This window comes from Castor canadensis, chromosome X, assembly GCF_047511655.1.
Source record: "Castor canadensis chromosome X, mCasCan1.hap1v2, whole genome shotgun sequence".
NCBI classification, from domain to species: Eukaryota; Metazoa; Chordata; class Mammalia; order Rodentia; family Castoridae; genus Castor; species Castor canadensis.
The window spans coordinates 83,691,915-83,711,634 of NC_133405.1; the positions used below are offsets into that span (position 1 = coordinate 83,691,915).

Genomic DNA, 19,720 nt, shown 5'->3' on the forward strand with positions numbered 1-19,720 from the left:
TTCAACCACTAGGTTTAAAAATTTAAGCTTACTGCAATCTTCAATAGAGCTTCGCATTTTTACACCCTCAGACAAACTATAGCATGTAACATAGGACATGATATAGTAATACAATTATTCTCACATTGAAATTAATCAGAAAGAATTTGCAGATTTCCTTTTCTTCGAGACGAGAACTGAAGGGAATGTGGTTGAATGTGTAACAATTGTTAACACCGGCTGTTAAATTTTTCCGCTGTCCTCTTCTGTATCCTTGACGATTTCATCGTTTTAAATGAAATAATGTTTTCTGGGCCACACCGATTTGCGGAGAGTAGCAACCACCCCCTCCGCACCACCAAGGGGGCGGGCTCCGGCTGACGTCACAATCACTTCCGCCGCTGCTGTCACCAGCCCGCCCCACCGCTATCTGGCGGGGGAGGAGCCCGAGACTAGGAGCAGCGGCTCTGGTGGCGGTGGCAGTCGGAGGTCCGAGAGCTCTGCTCCTCCGAAGAGCGTGCGACTGTCCAGACTGGGTGAGTGAAAGGCTGATCGTGGCCGCGACTCAGCTCGGCGCTGGCGGTGGGGCGAGGGGGCCGGCCGTGGGGCGAGGATGGGGGTGGGAATCCGTCGAACCTCTTTTCGGGTTCGCCCCTTGGGAAGGGGTGGAGCGGAGGGGTACCCGACTGCCGAGTGAGGCCCGTGCCCTCCATCGGACCATTGAGGGGCTGCATCCTCTGTGGCCGGACCCCTTCCGTTCAGCGCGACCCCTGCTTAAATGGCTTTAATGGCTTTGGAGAGGGGAGTGGTGGTCGCTGCCCTCTGCCACTGCTCCCCGCCTCCTCCTCCCTGCTCTGCCCCTTTGCAGAGTACTCCGTGGCCTTTCTTCCCCCATCTTGCTGTTGTTATGTCGAATGGTAAATGGTTAATATTTTTAGTTATAAGTATTATTCCCAGAAAAAGAATATCAGAAAAAAAAATTATCATTGGGGGAAAAACTATGTGCACATATACCCTTTCTTTCTTTTGCCCCCTTCCGTGCCACATCGATTTGGGTTTGCCTTTGAGCTGATAACATTTTCCTGTTTCTTATTATGACACTGCATCCCCCTCCCCCGGGTCGCGAGCGAGCGTACGCGGGCACACACACGCACACGCACGCACATATCAAAACCTTCTGTTGCAGCCCCCTCCATCCTCAGGGTTCTAGCAGCTCCCCTCCCCCAAGCATGCGCACACAGGCACGCACACACCCTCTCACACACCGTCCAGTGCCTTTCCCCTCCCCTCACGGCCTACCTCATACCTCTAGAACCTTCCCCCTCCTCCCTTTGCCTGCTCTGGCACGTGCAAACACACACACACACACACACACACACGCGCGCACACGTACACACCCCCTCTGCACCACCCTCCTGCCTGCCTGCCACATACACACATAAGGACATCCTTCTATTGCTGGCCACTGACATACATACACACCTCACGTGCTGGTTCTCTCCTGCTCTTCCTGCCTCGTACCTGCACAGATAGTGCTCCTTTGCGTGTGCGCACACACATACACACAGAAATCCCTCTCTGGGGACACCATCCACTTCCTGCTTGCCATATTCCCATGCGCAGACATTCTTTGATTGCTGGCCTCTGTCCTGCACACCACACACCCCCATCTCGGGTGCTGTTCTCCCTCCATTAATGCCTGCTACATTTGCTCACGTTGACATTTCTCCATCGTTGCCTCCCATTTTGACAAACACACTTCCAAACTCTCATAGACTTCCTTCACTGCTACCATACCCATCCCTTTCCCAACCTGTGACACACATAAACTCAGGCTTCCCTCCATGGTGCCAGCTGCCACACATACAGCCCCAAACACACCCCTTCTCTTTCTCTCATACACACCCCTGTCCTCTGAAGCCACCCCACCCACACCTGTCATTTTCACACCCACATCCTCAATGGGTCTCATTCTAACACTCACACCCCTTCCCCTACAAACATAGACAACCCTCCATTGCAGTATTGTGGTCCTCCTTCCACCTGTCCCTCTCCTGACAGACACTAAGGCACTCATGTACTAATTTGCTTTTCTGCTGTATGCCTGCAGCGCTCAGGAAAAACACAGACTCTCCATAAAACACCCACAGCAGTCTTTCTTCTTCCCACATTGGTGCAATTCCCCAGTTCTTCAGCAACCTTCCAAGCGTCCACTCATCCCCCACGTTCTGTCACATTGTCCCCTGAGTCTGGCTTTCCTGCATACCCAGTCTTGTACTCATTTTGCCAACATTAAAAATGTGTTCCAGGTCTACACCTGACAGTCACTGGAATGCTACTCCAGGCCTTAGAAGACAGTGAAACTAATTTTAAAGGCCCCCTATCCCTTCCGTTACCTGCCTGCTGAAGTGAAAGTAGAGCTCCCTGCTCCTTTATTCTGAACTGATTTGAATTTCCCAGCTCAGAAACGTGTGCAGGCAGTGAGAGCCTTTCCACCTGCGCCCCAGCTGTATTGGAAGCCCTCCCAAGTCAGCTATGGGTCAGGAGTCTAGCAAGCCTGTATGGCCCAAGCCAGCAGGAGGGTATCAGTCCAATACAGGCAGGAGGTATGGAAGAAGGCATGCTTATGTCAGTTTCAGGCCATCGACGAGTGAGCAGGAAAGGATTGCCAGCCAGACAAAGACGACATCCGAAGTCCCAATGCACAGATCAGCCCCCAGTCAAACCACCAAGAGGAGCCGATCACCATTTTCTACCACTCGTCGTAGTTGGGACGACAGGGAGAGCTCGGGAAGCTGCCTGAGTGTTGATAATGAGGACTACTCCAGGTATCCGCCAAGAGAGTACAGGGCTGCAGGTAGCAGAAGAGGAATGGCTTATGGACATATTGACTCTTTTGGGGCAGATGATAGTGAGGAGGAGGGGGCTGGGCCTGGTGAGCGACTGCCAATGAGAGGGAAAACTGGCAAGTTTAAGGATGATAAGCTGTGTGAGTCAGAGAAGGGGGCAAGGTCTCTGGTAGGGGCATCTGGCCCCTTTAGTTATAACCAAGATGTGAGGGAGGAGCTTGACAAGTTAGAGCCAGCTCCTGCCACCAGGTACTCTGCTAACAGAGCCGAGTTCCTGAATCGAAATGGTGCGGCCTCTCAGATGTCTTCTGCTGAAGACACGGTGGCTACAAAAGGTGACAGCTTGGAGAGGGAGAGGCAGGAGCAGAATTTACCAGTGCATACCAGTAGGGCTCCTGTGAGTATTTGTAGTGGTGGGGAAAATACCCCAAAGAGTACAGAGGAACCGGTGGTGAGGCCGAAAATTCGAAATCTGACAACTCCCAACTGCATGAAACCAAAAATATTTTTTGATACTGATGATGATGATGATGTGCCACCCAGTACTTCCAGGTGGAGGGGTGCTGCCAATTCCGATGGCCTAGCCAGAAGAGGCAGAGGCGAGGGTTCAAGTCGCTATGCTGAGCCGCAGTACCCTGAAGACAAGAGGGAAGCCAGGAACAACCAAGTGAAACCAGAGAAGGTGCCGAGACGGCGGCGAACCATGGCCAACCCTGACTTCTGGACATACGGTGACGATTACTACAAATACTGTGATGAAGACTCTGACAGTGACAAAGAGTGGATCTCCGCTCTGCGCCGAAAGTATCGAAGTCGAGAGCAAACCCTGTCCTCCAGTGGGGACAGCTGGGAGACTCTGCCAGGAAAGGAAGAGCGGGAGGCTCAGCCAGCTAGAGTGAGCGTGAGCACCCCTGGCACCAGCCCTGGCTCCGTGGCAGGAGCCTGTGCCATTGCTGGTGCCACTGCTGGCGCCAGTGCCGGTGCCAGTGCTGGGGTCAACAGCAAGGGCAGTAGCTATCTTGAGGAAGGTCAAGGACCATCTCTTCTGGAAGAGGAGCGGGCATCCCCTGAAGAAGGCGAGATTCCTTGGCTCAGGTACAATGGGAACGAGAGCAGCAGTGAGGGGGATAACGACTCCAGTCATGGTGTGATACAGCCCGGGGTGTTCTTGCTGGATGGGAACAACAACCTCGAAGACGACTCCAGTGTGAGCGAAGATCTAGAAGTGGATTGGAGCCTCTTTGATGGCTTTGCGGATGGGTTAGGAGTGGCTGAAGCCATCTCCTATGTGGATCCTCAGTTCCTCACCTACATGGCTCTGGAAGAGCGCCTGGCCCAGGCCATGGAGACTGCCCTTGCACACTTGGAGTCTCTTGCAGTTGATGTGGAGGTGGCTAACCCACCAGCGAGCAAGGAGAGCGTCGATGCTCTTCCAGAGATCCTAGTCACAGAAGATCATGGCGCAGTGGGCCAGGAAATGTGCTGCCCAATCTGCTGCAGTGAATATGTGAAGGGAGAGGTGGCAACCGAGCTGCCATGCCACCACTATTTTCACAAGCCATGCGTGTCCATCTGGCTTCAGAAGTCCGGCACCTGCCCCGTGTGCCGCTGCATGTTCCCTCCCCCACTCTAAAGGCCAAGGCTGTTCTGGTCTGATTATTTTCCCCATCTGAAACCCACAATACTGCAGGAGCCCTCTTAAAATTAACAATGCAAATGAAAACGGTTAATTAGACAAAACCAGTCTATTCTTGGTGATTATTTTCAATGTGAAAACGGTTGTGTGCGATTGCATTAAAATTCCTGCTGTCTTTTAGAGGTTAGAAAGGGAAAACTAAACTTTAAATGCTACTTGAGATTGCAGTAAGAGCATACATTTTCTAACCTGAGCGTTGAAATAAATCACACTTGTTTTCTTCTGTAGACTATGTTGCTGTTACTTGTAATGTCAAGTTTATCTGTTAAATATGTCCAAAAGGCAAAAGCATTTTTGTCGCATGTTATGGGTTAATGTTCCTGTAATTGCAGTGCCCTAAAAGTTTATTAAACTTCTTCTTTTGGTTTTCCATGGTATAATGGAATTGTTTGGTTTTGTCTAAAACAGTGGTACCAAATGACTTTATAATAGATCCCTTGCATTTGCATCAAAAGGTTTTTTGGTGTTCCCCAAACACCAAAAATATTAGTTTTTACTGGAAATACTAACTCTAAAACAACAACAAAAGTTTTTTTTTTTTTAAGTAGGAATAAAGGGTGAGTTGTCTGCTATAGGGGAAGGTGGAATACAGAAAGGAGGAAGGCAAGAAAAAGCCCAATAAAGCGTGGTAAAAATACAGAATAGTAGAAATAAGTTCAAACTGAGTATAGGGATGAATGAGTTAATCTCACCTTTGAGAAAATTGAAGTTCTCAGGATGGGTTAAAAAACAAAGCTGTTTGTCAATTACATACCTTGAAGCAGTGACACAGAGAGGGTTAGAATAACACCTGCTGGACAAATGGTTGCAGGGAAGTAGAGGTGCCTGTCTATACCCAGAAGCAGGTTTAACATTTGCCCATGTTTGCTTCAGGTCCCCCCTGCCTTTCCCTCTCCAATAAGTAAAAGATTTAGGGCACAGGTGAGGTTCTTCACACTAATTTTTACCTTCACCCATCCACAGAGGTAAGCACTACCAGAAAATGGTGTGCTTACTTCTTGTCTATGTCTTTAGATGTATACATGAGTGTGTGTGTGCATATGTGTATATGTATATGTGTGTGTCTATATGTATTCTTAGCCAATGATAATTGGGTTTTTAATGGACATACTGACATAATGCATGCTACCATTTTGCAGCTTAGTTTCCCTCACCACTGTTTTTGAGACTTAGTCATTTTGATACATGTAGATCTAGTTCATGCATTTTAACTGCCACCTATGATATATTCAGTTGTATGAGTTACCACAATTTATCCTCTCCTCTGTGGGTGGACATTTAGGTTTTCACCAGCATTTTGTGGCAACGAGCATGCTAGAGAGAAGTCCCTTTGTGCACCTGTGTTGAGTTTCTCAGGGGAAAGTGCATAAATGGAAGGTCTGGGTTCCCAAGGTTTTAGTATCTTCACCCCAAGCAGATCTGCCAGATTGCTTTCTTGAGTGCGTGCACTGGTGTATACCTCTCTCAACAGTTTCTGAGAGCAGATTCCCCACAACTCCAAAAGCCTAGGTATTAGCATTCAACCTCACTGGGAATCAGTGGTGTCAGTTAGCATCCCAGCAAAACATACTGTTCCATGAGAAGGTGAGAGTTTTTCTTCCTGATCCTATTTAGCTTGGGTTAGGAAGAGAAGAAATAAGAAGACCTAAGCAGTTGGTGTGCACATACGCTATAGCAGTCTTTTTAGAAAGTTTGGTAGTAGCTATTAACAAGTAAAGTGGTGTATGTCCTTCCACCCAGCTTGGATGCTTTGATAGTTGGAATTAATGCTATATAGCAGTTACAAGTTGTATCAAGTACTGATACGGAAAGACCTCCAAGACACAATGTTAAGCATAGTGTAGACCAATATGTAGAATCTCAATGTAAAACAAAACCTTACAAAGCCAAACTGTACACGAAGACGCTTATGTCTGAAAGACCACGTACCTAACTCATAGCAGAGGCTGCCTCTGGGGAAGGAGTCGAGGATTGGGGCAAAGGAGTGAGGAAGGAGACTCTTGTCGCCTAAAATAATGCATTTGCTTGATTTTTTTTAACTGTGTCACTGTATTTTCTTGACTGTTAACTGAATTGCCAGTCTGAAAATTTTTTTAAATGTCCAATTAAAGAGAAAAAATGCTGTTCTCCCACTGCACACACAGAAACATGGATTAGGAACCACAGTCCTTTCTTCTGCAACTGGTCAGACTGAGGCCTCATCATTCTATGTTGCTCCTTGGTCTTTGGTTGGCACCTCAGCTGGTCATGGAGACTCAAAATTAAAGTCCTTGCAGGCCTTTTTGGTGGGTTCTAGTGGTTTATTGTGACCTTTTCTGTGCCCTGAGTGGCACCGCACAAGGAAGTATTTTGGAAGTCCTATCCCTTCTCCCTGCTCCGATGGCATAGCAGCAACCTTAATTTCCCTTTCTGTCAAAATTAGTTTATGCAGGGAAAGGGACATCTAGCTAGTGCTGGAAGGCCTCTGTTGGTGTTGAAGAAACCTGCCAGTGAAGTCTCTTTGGAGGTCAGGCTCTAAGACCCATGCCCTTGGGATCCTGAGGAGCTCAGACTGGGCCCTAGCTAAGCCCATTAGTCATTCATGGCCAGTCTTTGACATCTGGAGGGAGGCAGTCTGAGGAGCAGGTGTCCTGGGACATTTGCTCCTGGTTGCTACAGGGTGGCAGTGGTGGCAGCAGCAGCAGTGGCAATCCAGGGCCACAGCAGTGTGGGCCCCTGCTGACCATACTGGAGGAACTAGCTCTGATGGCATGCTATGACTGTGTCTGGCTGCTTCCTTGTTCCTTCCAGAATCTTGATTCTCTAACCTCTCTGGTGACTCCCTAAGTTCCTCCCTAGCTGTCCAATAAAACATTTCTGATTGAATTAACTAGAGTTGCTTGCTTTTGTTTGTAATGAAGAACTGCAAATGGGACACTTGCCAGTATCATAGCCTGTTCTTGTGCCTGTGCTCTTTGTTATGTGAAATATCCTAAACGGTCAGGCAATTTCTGTTTAAAATGCAGTGGAGCTATTATTGGCATGTGGAACCATGGTTGTGGAATAGCAGGCCTCGGGGGCCTCTAGACATCAAGCAGTCATTTTTTGAGAGTAGTTTATTTGATGTATTCACCAAAGGTACTACCCACCACACTTTACGTCGTGGTTTTTGGCCATGGAAGAAATAGCTCCAAGTTTTGGTCAAAACTAGGAGCATAAACCACTGTATCTTGCAGCCTAGCTTCTAAGGCGGTCCCCACACCTGGCACCACACTGCGCCATCATAAGGCCATTACTGTGCTCTAAGGCACTGCCCTGCTCTTAGCTCTCTGTTCCAGTGAAACCCTTCAACATACATGGGGGTGCCCAGGGAGCTTGGTCCTGAAATGTCCTTCCTAACCCTGTTTCATTTCTGTTCATCCTTTAAAGTCTCATGTGCCAGCTCCTGAAAGAAATATTCTGATATCCCCTAGCTCCTTTCCTCTGTAGTCTCCCATCTTTGTAAGTCCTTGGGGTCACGAGCTATGTCAGAGTCATTTCTATAGCCCTGGCATGCAGTGCTTGACAAAAGTGTTCAATACTTGCTGGCAGGGTGACTAAATTCTTCTCTCAAGGTAGGCTCAGGTGATTACTATGTGCAGCAAGAACCCAGTAAGAGTCACAGCTTGGCCCAACCAGGCCCACATGAACCTAGTGTCAGCCCTGCTCCTACCCCAGCCTCTGGAGGCCTCCACATCCCTACTCTTCCTGCCACTTTGTGCCTCCCCCACCCCCCAGCCTCTCTCCTGTTTTCTGCTTGTCCTGCCAAATCCCCAGTGTTTCATGGCTGTTCTGAGACCCAGGGCCTATGGGGGCAAAATGGGATTACCTGAAGGTGGAGAAATACATGACATCCAGCCTCAATACACCCCTCTTTGGCCTGGGTTAAGCCTCTGACTCACATGGAGCAGATAAGGTGCTCCAGCCTTGGAGCAAGCTGGATTCTGGGGCCCATGAGCCATCCTTTCTACTTGCCTTGGTGTTTGCATCTGCAGATGGCATTCCTGTATTCCTGTTTCCTGCTTCTGATCTTCACTATCCCAAGAGGGCTCTGACCTCCCTAGGCCCCTACCATTCAATGTCATTCCCCTTCTGAGATATTTTACTGGGCCCTCCCATCAATCCCAGAAGGGGAATGACAAGGAGACTAGCCTTCAAAAGGGGGTGGCATTCTGCAGACAGCAAAAGTATGCCTGTTTGGTGGGGGAGGCAGCAGGAGCGTCTTCTCACCACCAGCCCTAGTCCCCTTGTCTGGTGCCACATGTTGTCCACCTCCCAGCAGCATGCTGCAGGACCAGCCCAGGGGCACCAGATGAGAGGACGCCAAGTATTTTGGTGAGAGGAAGAGGAGAGACTATGCAGATACATAGGTAGGCTCATCCTGAGGAGCTGGGGACTAGGGGACAGTTTCTGCTCAGAGGCGTGCGGCTGACATTGGCCTGAAGGCAGCCTGAAGGCAGGTAGGGACTGGGCACAAGCACATGGAAAGAGCAAAGAACCTGGCTGGCCTTGCTGGAAAGGGGGCCTATCCTCGAAGATAACTGGGTTGAAGTCACCCACTCCTAAAGTGTGAGCAGGCATGGAGGGAGGGTAGGAGTGGCAATTTCCGTGTTGGAGATGGTGTCAATTAGTACTGTTTGAAGGGCCTCTTAGTGAACTGTATTTCAAGTCCACACACACTCTGACCCAGCACATCTAGTAATAGGAATTTATCCTGCGTGAGCAAAAGCACAAAGGTAGTTTGTATAAGGATATTTACTGTGGCCTTGCTTATAGTTGGAAGAGATGGGAAAGTAGTTAAATGTCCCTAACTAGGGGTCTGGTTAAATCAATTATGGCAGAGCCATCAGAGACTTTACTAGACAATCTGTACCCAGCATGCAACAGTATCTAAAATTCAAGCAGCTAGGTGTAGAAAGGCAAGTCCAGTTGTTACTATTCATGTTTCACAAAACATATATATATATATCCATGCTTAGCTATGCTGAGAATATCTCTAGAATGATGCATAAGAAGCAGAGGTTTACTTTTCACTGTGTGCTTTTTTTGTTTGTTTCTTTTGTGATGCTGGGGTTGGAACTCAGGGCCTCAAACATGCTAGGCAAGTGCTGTACCACTGAGCCACTTATCCAGCTATTTTTTCTATTTGTATTAAAAAAATTTTTTTTCGATGGTACTGGGGTTTGAATTCAGGGCCTTGTGCTTGCTAGGCAGGTGCTCTACCTTTGGAGCTTTTGATAATTTTATTTTGTTCTACTGCTTTTTTTTTAAACCACATCCATATATGATAGAGACTGAGACTGAGACAGTGAAAGGAAAGAAAGGAGGGAGAGAGGAGGGCTGAGATCTCAGGCAACAGGAACTGAAAGAACAAAGGCCTGGAGGCATAAAATAGTACTCTGTGTGTGTGTGTGTGTGTGTGTGTGTGTGTGTGTACATGTGGCCCTGCCTTGTGGAACAGGGATGCTCCCAGGTGACTTCGAGTAATACACTGGAGAGCTAACGGGAAAGTGGCAAGAATGTCAGCCACAAGGCCAAGTCACCTAGAAACCAGAAGTGTTAGCCCAAGTCGGCCTCATAGGGGCAGAGAGGAGCCCAGCTGAGCTGGCCTCATGAACACATGGTGTGAGGAGAAGGTGGCCCAGACCCAGAGGAAGGCCATTGGAACCTCAGGTATGTCAAGCAGATCTCCATGTTGTACACGCCCACAAGAAAAAGATTATCAGGAAATTGAGGTAGCAGACACTGATCCTCTCTCCATAGTGGGATTCCAGATCATTTTAAATTTTTTTCTGTTTCAAGGGTATTTCTTAAATCGTCCTTAGTCAACAGGTAATGGAGAAAAAGTTGAAAGAGAACTGGAATGTTGTTGGAACACTGACTCCACTTCCCAAGCCAGGACCTTCCTAAGGGAAGCTGAGGAGGTCCTTGTTGCCCATCCTGGTCCATATCCTGGTCCTTCTAAGGAGTCTGGAAGAAACTTTGCTCTCAAGCAGTGTGGTCTAGTGGAAAGACCTCCACATTTGGGCCTGAAACAACTTTAGTGCTAATTAGCTGTGAGTTTGAGCAAGGCACATACCCTTTCTCCGCCTTGATTTGTTCACTTATAAAATGGGACAGGAATCGCCATCCCATAGGGTGGGTGAAATGAGCAAATGAAAGGATGGCTGGGCAGAATACACTACAGCCTTAAGGGGCTTGCTGTTCTTGTCAGCTTTCCTCCTAGCTCTTTTCTCTGGACTGCAGCAGCAGGAGCCCGAGACTCCGAAGAAAATAAACGACTGCTCCCTAGGTGGAAAGAATCCTCCACCCCATCATTCTCCCTTCAGCAACCTAGCAAGGCTGACTCCAGATGCCTGGCTGGTGTGGAGCAGAACATTTAGCAGGAATCCAACATTCTCTTCGGAAGGGAGTGCGGCAAGATGGGGGAGGAGGAAGAGGAGGAAGCAAAATGTTTGCTATTTTTTTCTGTGCAATTGACTCTGCTGGCCCAGGCCCTTTGCTTACTGCTGTCTGTAGGCACAGATGGTGGCTGAGCCCCCTTGGTGAAGGGCTTGGTTTCCTGTTAAATGCACCCACCCCACCCAGGCCCGCTGAGGAATGTGGGCTGGTCCAGGCTAGATGAGCTCTGTGTCTCCTTGAGCCCCTTTCAGATCCCCAGACTGACCCCTCCTCAGGCCTAGATGAAAGGAACTTCTGAGTAATGGTGCCTTGCCTGATTAAACATGGCCACCATGTTGACTTCTTCCTCGAACGCTGGGCACTGAGGGAAGAATGGTCCAAGGTATACCCAGAGGCCTCCAGGCTGAGAGAGCAGCTGGCCTTGGGTCTCATCTTGGTCTCTGTGAGTTGGAAGTTCCCAAGTGGCTTTCAGGCCGGCAAGAGTGGAGCCTTCTATGGCCTAGTCCCTGGGGGTTGTCAGGGAGGACTCAGGATGTGTGCACTGATGGCCCTTGAGTTGTCATCTGATTGGGGTTCTGCAGCGGTGAAGCTTAAATCGTATGCGGATGAGTAGCAGGAGGCAGAGGTTGTGAGGCCCACCGTCACCAGAGAAGGGTCTAATTGGCCCTGAGAGAGGCCTCAGTTTCTTCATGAGGGAAACGGGACAAGAACACCTGGGAAGGCTGCAAAGGGGACACAAGGGCCCAGTGCAATGGCAATCTATAAGAGACACACTTCCTTCCTATATTTATTAAACACTTCCTTTTTGGAGTACTGGGGAATCCCGAAGTGACTAAGAGAGTCTCTGCCCTCAAGTAGTCCCATGTGTTCAAGTTCCTTGCTTATGACAGGGGAATTCTGACCTGTCCTGGAGTCTCTGGTGCTGCCTCAGGCCCTGCTTGACACCTGAGGCTTGGGCCCTCTTGCTGGTCCAGCCTCAGCCCAGTGTCTGGAGCCCACAGTCAGGAGATGGTCCTCCCTGGGCAGCCTGCCAGCCTGCTGAACACTTCTGAGAGTGACATGTCATGGATTCTTCACAATGGCTCTGCAAGGAAGGTACTCTGATCACTAGTTTGGAAGGTCCCAAACTCTGCATTTCACTTGCTCTGTGACCTTGAGTGAGCAGCTTAACCTCTCTGTGCTTTAGTTTTCTCATCTGTGACATGAATTAAATCAAAGCAGCTCCCTTTACAGGGAGCAGTTTAAGTGCACCTTAATAAGTGCTGGACACATATTAAGCTCTCAAAACTCTTAATTGCTATCCTTAGGAAGCTGAGGTCCAGAAGGGGAAATGACCTGTTCAAAGTCTACCTGGTAAGAAGCAACAGAGCTGGGCATTGAACCCAGGGCCTCACACAGGATTGATCAGGACTCATAGATTTCCCCATGCTGACTTGTTGACAGAACAGTTGTAAGCATCTGCAGCCATCGTCTTGAACCCTGACCCTCTGCCTTCCAGGAAGGCCTTCCTCTGGGCACCTGTAACTCAGTTTACCACCAGACCCTGCCATATTCTGTATTTTAAATGATAAAATTAACAATGCTAATAGAACACTGTGCTATGTAGAACCTTAAAGTAGCAACATACTCAATCCTGAGATTAGTTCAGGAACTATCACAAACCCCCATTATCCACACAAGAAAACTGAGGCACAGAGAAAGTGACTGGCCGCCGAGGCCACACAACTATAAGTGGCAGAACCAGAATCCAAACCCTGGCAGGCTGGTTGCAGAGTAACTGCTCATAACCAATGTCCTGGCTCCTGCAGTCAGCCCCAGCCAAACCTGACATAGATCTCCTTGGCAGTGTGAACCGGGTGGGACTCACTCATAGTGGAATCCTCAGCAGCTAGCATAGTTGTTGAGTAAGTGAGTGAGTGAGTGAATGAATGAGTGAGTGAGTGAGTGAGTGAAGCAAGCTAAAATAGGGTGCCGGCCATGGGGAGGGAAAGATGAGACAGATTTGAAAGAAAACTAACCAGATTGTGAGACTGATCCAAATGGGAGAGTGAAAGAGCCTTGGATGAGCCTCAGGATTTTGGCTTGGGTCACTGGATGATGAGGTCATTTACTGAGATCAGAATCCCACAGAATTCAGAGGTGTGCAGAGTGGCATTGATGAATTCAGCTTAAAGATGAGTTTGAGGTGCCTTTGAAACTGGCCAGGGAATGTCCAGGAGGCTGTAGGACACCAGAAGTCTGGAGGAGGGATTTGGACCCCTGGAGGAGGAAGGGACCTCCTCCCTTCCCATCGCCCCTCCCCCTTCCATCGCACCCTAAGTTGCTGGCCTTTACTCTTCCAAGAGGAAAGGAAGGGAAGGGATCTTTGATGGTGGAATGGGAGGGGGCGGACATTTCTAAACCAAACAAACGTACACACAGGGCTTGCTTGTTGCCGATCCGCTCGCCTGGCTCTGGGCACATGTAGGCTGGCTTCCAGGGCAGACCTCCCCCCACCACCCGCCGGCCCCTGCTGCCTGCTCCCTGCCAAGGTGAGCTCTGACAGGGCGACTTGTCATCTTTTCAACACCTCATTTTTCCCTCCTTACTCACTGCCCAGGGAGAGGTCCTTCCTGTTTGCACACCTCAGGGGCTAGGCTGGGAGGAGGAACAAAAACAGCCTTCATGGTGGAGGGGAAAGGGAGGGCAAGGGAGAGGGACGAGAGAAGAGATGGGGTGAAGAGTGGGAAAAGAGGACAAGGTTGAGGACCCGCTCCTTTTCCTCCCCTTCCTTCCCCATCACACCCCGACCCATCACACCCACTGCCCTCACTGCATCCTGCCAGTGGGGTGGCTGATTGCCAGATACAAGCCCCAGGCTCAGGCCCCAAGCTGAGTGTAGAAACTGGCCATGGTCGCGTTGATGTCCTGCCTTTCCTACCTCCAGCGGAGGCTTGGGCTTGGAGTTGCCCTTCCCAGAAGCCCTGCTCAGTTTCCACCTCCAGCCAGCCTAGTTCCCAGGGCCTTCTTTCCCAGCTTCCCCACTGTTTGCCTCTGGGTCAGCAGGTCTGCACCTCTCTGACCCCATGTCCAGGGTTCCTCTGCCCCCACCCATCCCCTCCTGGCAGAGCCCCTCTCTTTGGAGCCCCGTCCTGTGAGCAGCCAAAGCAGGTAACCCTCCCCCTTCCCGACAGAGTTCCAAGCCCATCCAGCTCGCCTTGTCTGGGATCCCAGTGCTGGGGACCGGCCTCTCCCCTCCCGCCCCTCCCCCACTGGACTCCCAGGCCTAGGCTGCCCCATTCACAGCGCCCTCCTCCATTGTCCTGGCCTGTCACTCACGCATGGCATTAGCATTTCTAAAGCCATTTCTCCTAGTGGCAGCTTTGGCCCAGCCTGGGGGAGGAACTTCGCTCTATAGAACAACTGACAATTACAACGAACCTTCAAGAGCACTTTGGAGTATATAATTCACTTTTCTATATAGCCATTTCATTTACTTCTCACAACAGCCCTTAGTGGTGGGACACTGCTATGCAGAGAAGTTGGGTGAGTTGCCCGAGGTCATGAAGTAATTTCGAAAGCCAAGGCTTCAACTCAGCTTTGCCTGGTGCCAGAGGCCGCATTCTTTCCACTCCCCCACCTTGCTTCTGCTTGGCTGGTCTTTCTTAAAAGGTGGGCACAGTGGCTCAGTACTCCTGGGGAAGGAAAGAGTGCTGGATTCAGACTGCTGAGAAGTGGTTTTCCTACTGCTACTAACCGAGAGGCTCAGAGGCATCCCAGCAATAAAAGGGTGCAGCCTCGGCAACCAGGCCTGGCCTAGAACGCTGCAGCTGGGGACATGGGTAAAGGTTCCCCAGCCAGGGCCAGCGTCACAATCCAGCTCTGCTAGTCAGCAGCTGGGTGGCTTTAGATAAGTGACTAAATCTGTCTGTGACACAGTGTCTTCCTTTATAAAATGCACATTAGGTGAGTGACTGTGCATAAAGGACCCAGAATAGTGCCTCTGAGTCTGTTATTACTGTCACTCGTTCTCCTAGGGTCAGAGGCAGCATGGTGTGAGCAGACAGTAGCTTTGTTATCACACAGCCTAGGATTCAAATCCTAGCTCTGCCACTTACTAGCTGTGTGGCTTTGGCTAAATGAGTTACCCTCTCTGGGCCTCAAGTTCTTCAGCAATAAAATAGAGATAGTAATAGTTCTCACTTCCCAGAGTTTATACGTACACAAGTGTTTTCTCAAAATGTAGAATGCTATTGAGACATTAAAATGATTCTTATTAATTCTGTTCAAGACCCCATTCAAGGGCTGCAGATGTACCTCAGTGGTAAAGTGCTTGCCTAGCATGCCCTGGGTTCCGTTCCCATTTGACATCGTTACATCTTCCTGCCTCATCTCTGACTCAGGGCTGCCTCTCACCCAGCCTGGGCTCCACTTGCTTCCCAGTGCCCAGTCTACCCCTGGAGCAGAGTAGCCAACACAGTCTCTGTGCCTCTCCATTGACAAAGGAGGTGCAGGGGAAAGCCAGGGGACCAGGGAACTCCACATTTATACCCCTGTTTTCTGCTGGGGAGCGGGGCAGGTAACCCCTCACATTCACTCAACTCTTGGAAGCCTTCCTACGTTTATCTCCTGGGACCCTCTCTCACTACCACTTGGCTGGGCAGCTTTTGTAAGTCTCTCCTTACAGAGCAGGCACCAAGGCTCACCAAAGGGAAGATGCTTGCCCACGGCCCATCCAAAGCCAGGAACTGAGACCAGTCTTCAACCAGTGCTCTTGGGACCAGTGGCCAAGCAAGGTGTCTGCTCTTCTGTGTCCTGGCACACATTGGCAAGGTTTTACCCTTACAGAAACATATGCTGACACATCCCAACTTCATTAACAGCGTCTGGAATCACTGAAGAAAAATTATTTCTTTTCATGAACTAGAAGTAGGATAGCTTTTTTAATTCTATAGCAACATGTGATCCTGGTGATAAGAAGGTCACTTTACTCTAAGCTGGTGTGTTAGTGGACTTCTTTAATCCCAGCACTGGAAGGCTGAGTCAGGAGGACTAAGCATTCCAGGCCAGCCTGAGCTACATAGTGAGAACCTGTCTTAGAAAAGACAAAAACAAATGGTCAAAATGTCACTTTATTCTAATGGCTGTGACTTTGACAGCACTGAGGATTGAATTTAGGGCATTTGAGACATATTCATTAATGAAGGCTTTCAGCCAGCTGTAGTTTCTTTGGAAGAATAATTCCGATAGGTCAACATTACTCTGACTGGACTATAATAGTCCACATCACTCAAAGAAGACTCCCTTGTCGCCTCAAGTCTTCAGATTAGAACCTGAGTAAAAACACATCTCTAAACCAGACACTGGTGGCTCACACCTGTAATCCCAGCTACTTAGGCTGAGATTGAGAGGATTGCAGTTTGAGGCCAGCCAGGCAGAACCCATCTCACCACCAATAGCTGGGTGTAGTGGAGTGTGCCTATCATCCCAGCTACTGCAGGAAGCCCAAAATAGGAAGATTGAAGTCCAGGTTGGCCTAGGCAAAAAGCAAGACCCTATCTCCAAAAATAACCAGAGCAAAAAGGGCTGGAGGTATACCTCAAGCTGTAGAGCACCTGCCTAGCAAGGAAGGATGAAGCCCTGAGTTCAAACCCCAGTGCTACCAAAGAAAGGGATGGGGGTGTTTGCACTTAGGCCAGTGACTCTGATTGGGACTTGGAGGTGGGGACTTGATAGTCCTAGTAGACAACAGACTTCCCAAGTGCATATGTAGTTTGGAGAAGCAAATTCAAGAGACCTATTATTTCTCCTCCGTGGTCTAGCCTCCAGGAAGCGAAGTTTGTACGCAAACTTTTTTGTTTGCTGTGACACACAGAATGTGGAGGCGGATGTGTGTGAGTGAAGACCGAGAAACAACCATCTGCCTGGTATCCCTCTGGGCTCACTTCTGCTCACTTCCACTTAAACTCTTGTATCACACAAGTAACCTGACTCTTTGCCCGGATTTCAGCGTCTGTTCCTGACAGTCCAAGTCCTAGCATCCATTGGTCATAAGGAAGGAAGGGCCAAGTTCTGTCCGACCAGGAATATTTTCTGAAAAGCCATCAGGACCCCCAGTTTTATGGAGAAATGGGCTTCTACAGTGCTCACCATGCCTCTCTTTCTGGACTTCTCTGCCTTTAGTGACAAGTGGTTATCATGGTTGTGAGGAAGTGGGTGGTAGTCCAGCTGGAAAGGTCTCTAGGTCAATCCTCTCATTGTAATGTCATTGTATTATCTAGAGAAGGCAGAGGATTTGCTGACACTCCCCAAGACTTAAGGGCAGCATGGAGAATAGAATCCAGGTTTCTTAACGCCCCATCAATGGTCTTTCCACCTCTTTTGCACACTCAGCACCCCACCGCATGTCACCTTAGTCCTCTGCACCCGGGACACCTCCAATTCCATACTCTGCCTTTGGATCTGTGCTGGTCAAAAGGGTAGCCACTGGCCATCTGTGGCCATTGAGCACTTGACATTGGAACTACGTGAGCTGTAGCTTGGTGGCAGAGTGCTTGCTTAGCACATGCAAGGCCCCATCCGCAGCACCACACACACACACACAAAAGAAAAACCCAGTAACAGCAAAAAGACATAGGAATTGAGATGGGCTGGAAGCACATGTATACACTGGATTTGAAGGTTTAGCGTGGAAAAAGAAAGCCAAATAGCTCATAACTGCTTTTATATTGGTCCTCAGAAGACCTCTGTGTCCTCGAGCCAGCCATTTCTTTGCCTCTTGCACACCAAATAAAAATTTTAAAAATAATTTTTATACGGCCTAGACATTGAAATAATAATAGTTTGGATCTATTGACTGAAATAAAATACAGTATTAAAATTAATTTCACTGGCCAGCCGCTGGGAGCTCACATCTGTAACCCTAGCTATTTGGAAGGCAGAGATTGAGGTCAGCCTGGGTAAAGAGTTCGTGAGACTCCCCTCTCCAAAATAACCAGAGCAAAATGGACTGGAGGTGTGGCTCAAGTGGTAGAGCAGCTGCTCTGTAAGTGCAAAGCCCTGGGTTCAAACCCCAGTCCCTCCAAAATAATAATTATAATTTCACTTTAAAAAAACTTTAAACTTAGCTACTAGAAAATTCTATGTGTGGCTTGCATTATATTTCTATTTTAGAGTACTGTGCTAAGTCTCCAGCAGAAGGAACAACGTTGTCAGCTCTGAAAAGATAGCAGGGTAAGGAATGGGAGAAAGCCTAGCCTGACAGGCAGAAAAGCTGGGCTGGCCATATCTGGTAAGAGACCTTGATAGGCAACCAATCAAAGCATAGTCCTAGGGCATGGGTTTGGAGGCCTGACTGTACTCATGACAGGGCAGCAACCCTGGAAGGCAGTGATTATACGCTTGAAGGTATGATCTGTATACTGGGCTGAATTCTATTTCTTGCACTTGCTAGCTGTGTGACCTTGGGCAAGTTACTTAACCTCTCTGTGCCCCGGGTTTCTCATCTGTGAAATGAGAGCAGGGACAAGACTTCCTGTGTCTTAAGATACATGTAAAGCTCTTGGAACAGTGCCTGACACATAGTGAGCACTCAGAGGTGCTACTCATCATTATTGTTGGGAAGCAAGCAGTGATTGTACCCCTCATATGGCATTCTTCTGCAGTCCTAGGATATTTTAGGAGGCTGGCTGTTGGATTGGGAGGACAAAGCTGGCATGAAACCAGTTGCAGGTGGTGTTGACACCCAAGACAGGGCTCAGGGACTTCAGGTGAAGCACCATGAAAAGTTGGGGGCCAACCCTAGGGACCAGGGTGATGGCTGTGTGGGAGCTCTGCCCAACTCAGTCCCCGATATTCTTTCTGGAAACAATATGAGAGGCTTTGTCCCAGCTCTGCCCATGCCTGGGGATTCTGGGCCTTGGCGCTGAGAGAGAAAATCACATGGAGATATATAAATCCCTCTGTCTATAGCTCAAATAACAATCGCGCTCTCGGTGCAGAGCGAGAAGCAGTACTTGACTGCTCACAGCGGAGCGCTGCCGGCTCTGGTGAGCTGGCTCCAGGCTCGAGTGCCGGTGGTGGAGGCAGACACCGCTCCATTGATATTCCCAGTCATGCCTGGGAGGATAGCTTTCTTCCCCCATGAGAATGGGATTGCAGCCTGGGTCTGGCTCTTCAACTAGGGGAGCCCGAGAAAGTGTGTCCTTGTCGTTCTTCCCCCTCCCGCTCCCTCACTGTGTTTGAGACCCTGCAGAGAGGAAAGCACAAGTGTCAATAGTAGCCACAAAACAAAAAGGACCAAGGAAACGCTTTTTAATATTTGCCCTAATCCAACGAGGCAGAAGACCCTGGAGAAGGAGGGCTGCAGAGGCTGGATGATCTGGTCCGAGGAAGGGGGTGATTTCTCTCTCCCCCATGGCTGATATTCCCTCGCAACTTCAGAAGAGGGAGAGAAGACTGGCCCATCTGTTTGGAATTTACTGCTAGAAAAAAAGAGATGGGGTGGAGAGGGAGGGGGAGAGAAAGAGAGGAATGAGGAGGGAGGGGGTGTGTGTGTGCAAGCGCGCGTGCGTGCGTGTGTGTGTGTGTGTGTGTGTGTGTGTGTGTGTGAGAGAGAGAGAGAGAGAGAGAGAGACAGAGAGAGACAGAGAGAGAGAGAGACAGAGAGAGACAGAGAGAGTATTTCATCTCCTTGGCCATTGTCTGTCTCTGAAACCTGTTCCTTAACACTGCTTCTTGGCAGTGCTTGCTTTTTCAAAGCTCTGAGCAAGGGCTTTGAGTGGACGATGGACTTTCA

The 19,720-nt window shown here is 49.2% G+C and overlaps 1 protein-coding gene across 4 annotated transcripts; it reads left to right on the plus strand.

Annotated features, from left to right (window-relative positions):
* The first annotated feature begins 360 nt into the window (after window positions 1-360).
* On the plus strand, window positions 361-7,381 carry Pja1 (praja ring finger ubiquitin ligase 1). Of its 4 annotated transcripts, XM_074062481.1 has the most exons (3): window positions 366-515; window positions 2,289-2,807; window positions 3,372-7,381. In XM_074062481.1, exons 2-3 carry the CDS (start codon window positions 2,515-2,517, stop codon window positions 4,459-4,461), a joined length of 1,383 nt encoding a protein of 460 aa, XP_073918582.1. In that variant the 5' UTR covers window positions 366-515; window positions 2,289-2,514; the 3' UTR covers window positions 4,462-7,381. The 4 variants fall into 4 exon arrangements, with proteins under 4 accessions (XP_020007420.2, XP_073918581.1, XP_073918582.1 ...); XM_020151831.2 differs by having other exon boundaries at window positions 361-515; window positions 2,613-7,378; XM_074062480.1 differs by having other exon boundaries at window positions 365-515; window positions 2,289-7,378.
* Window positions 7,382-19,720: the final 12,339 nt, after the last annotated feature.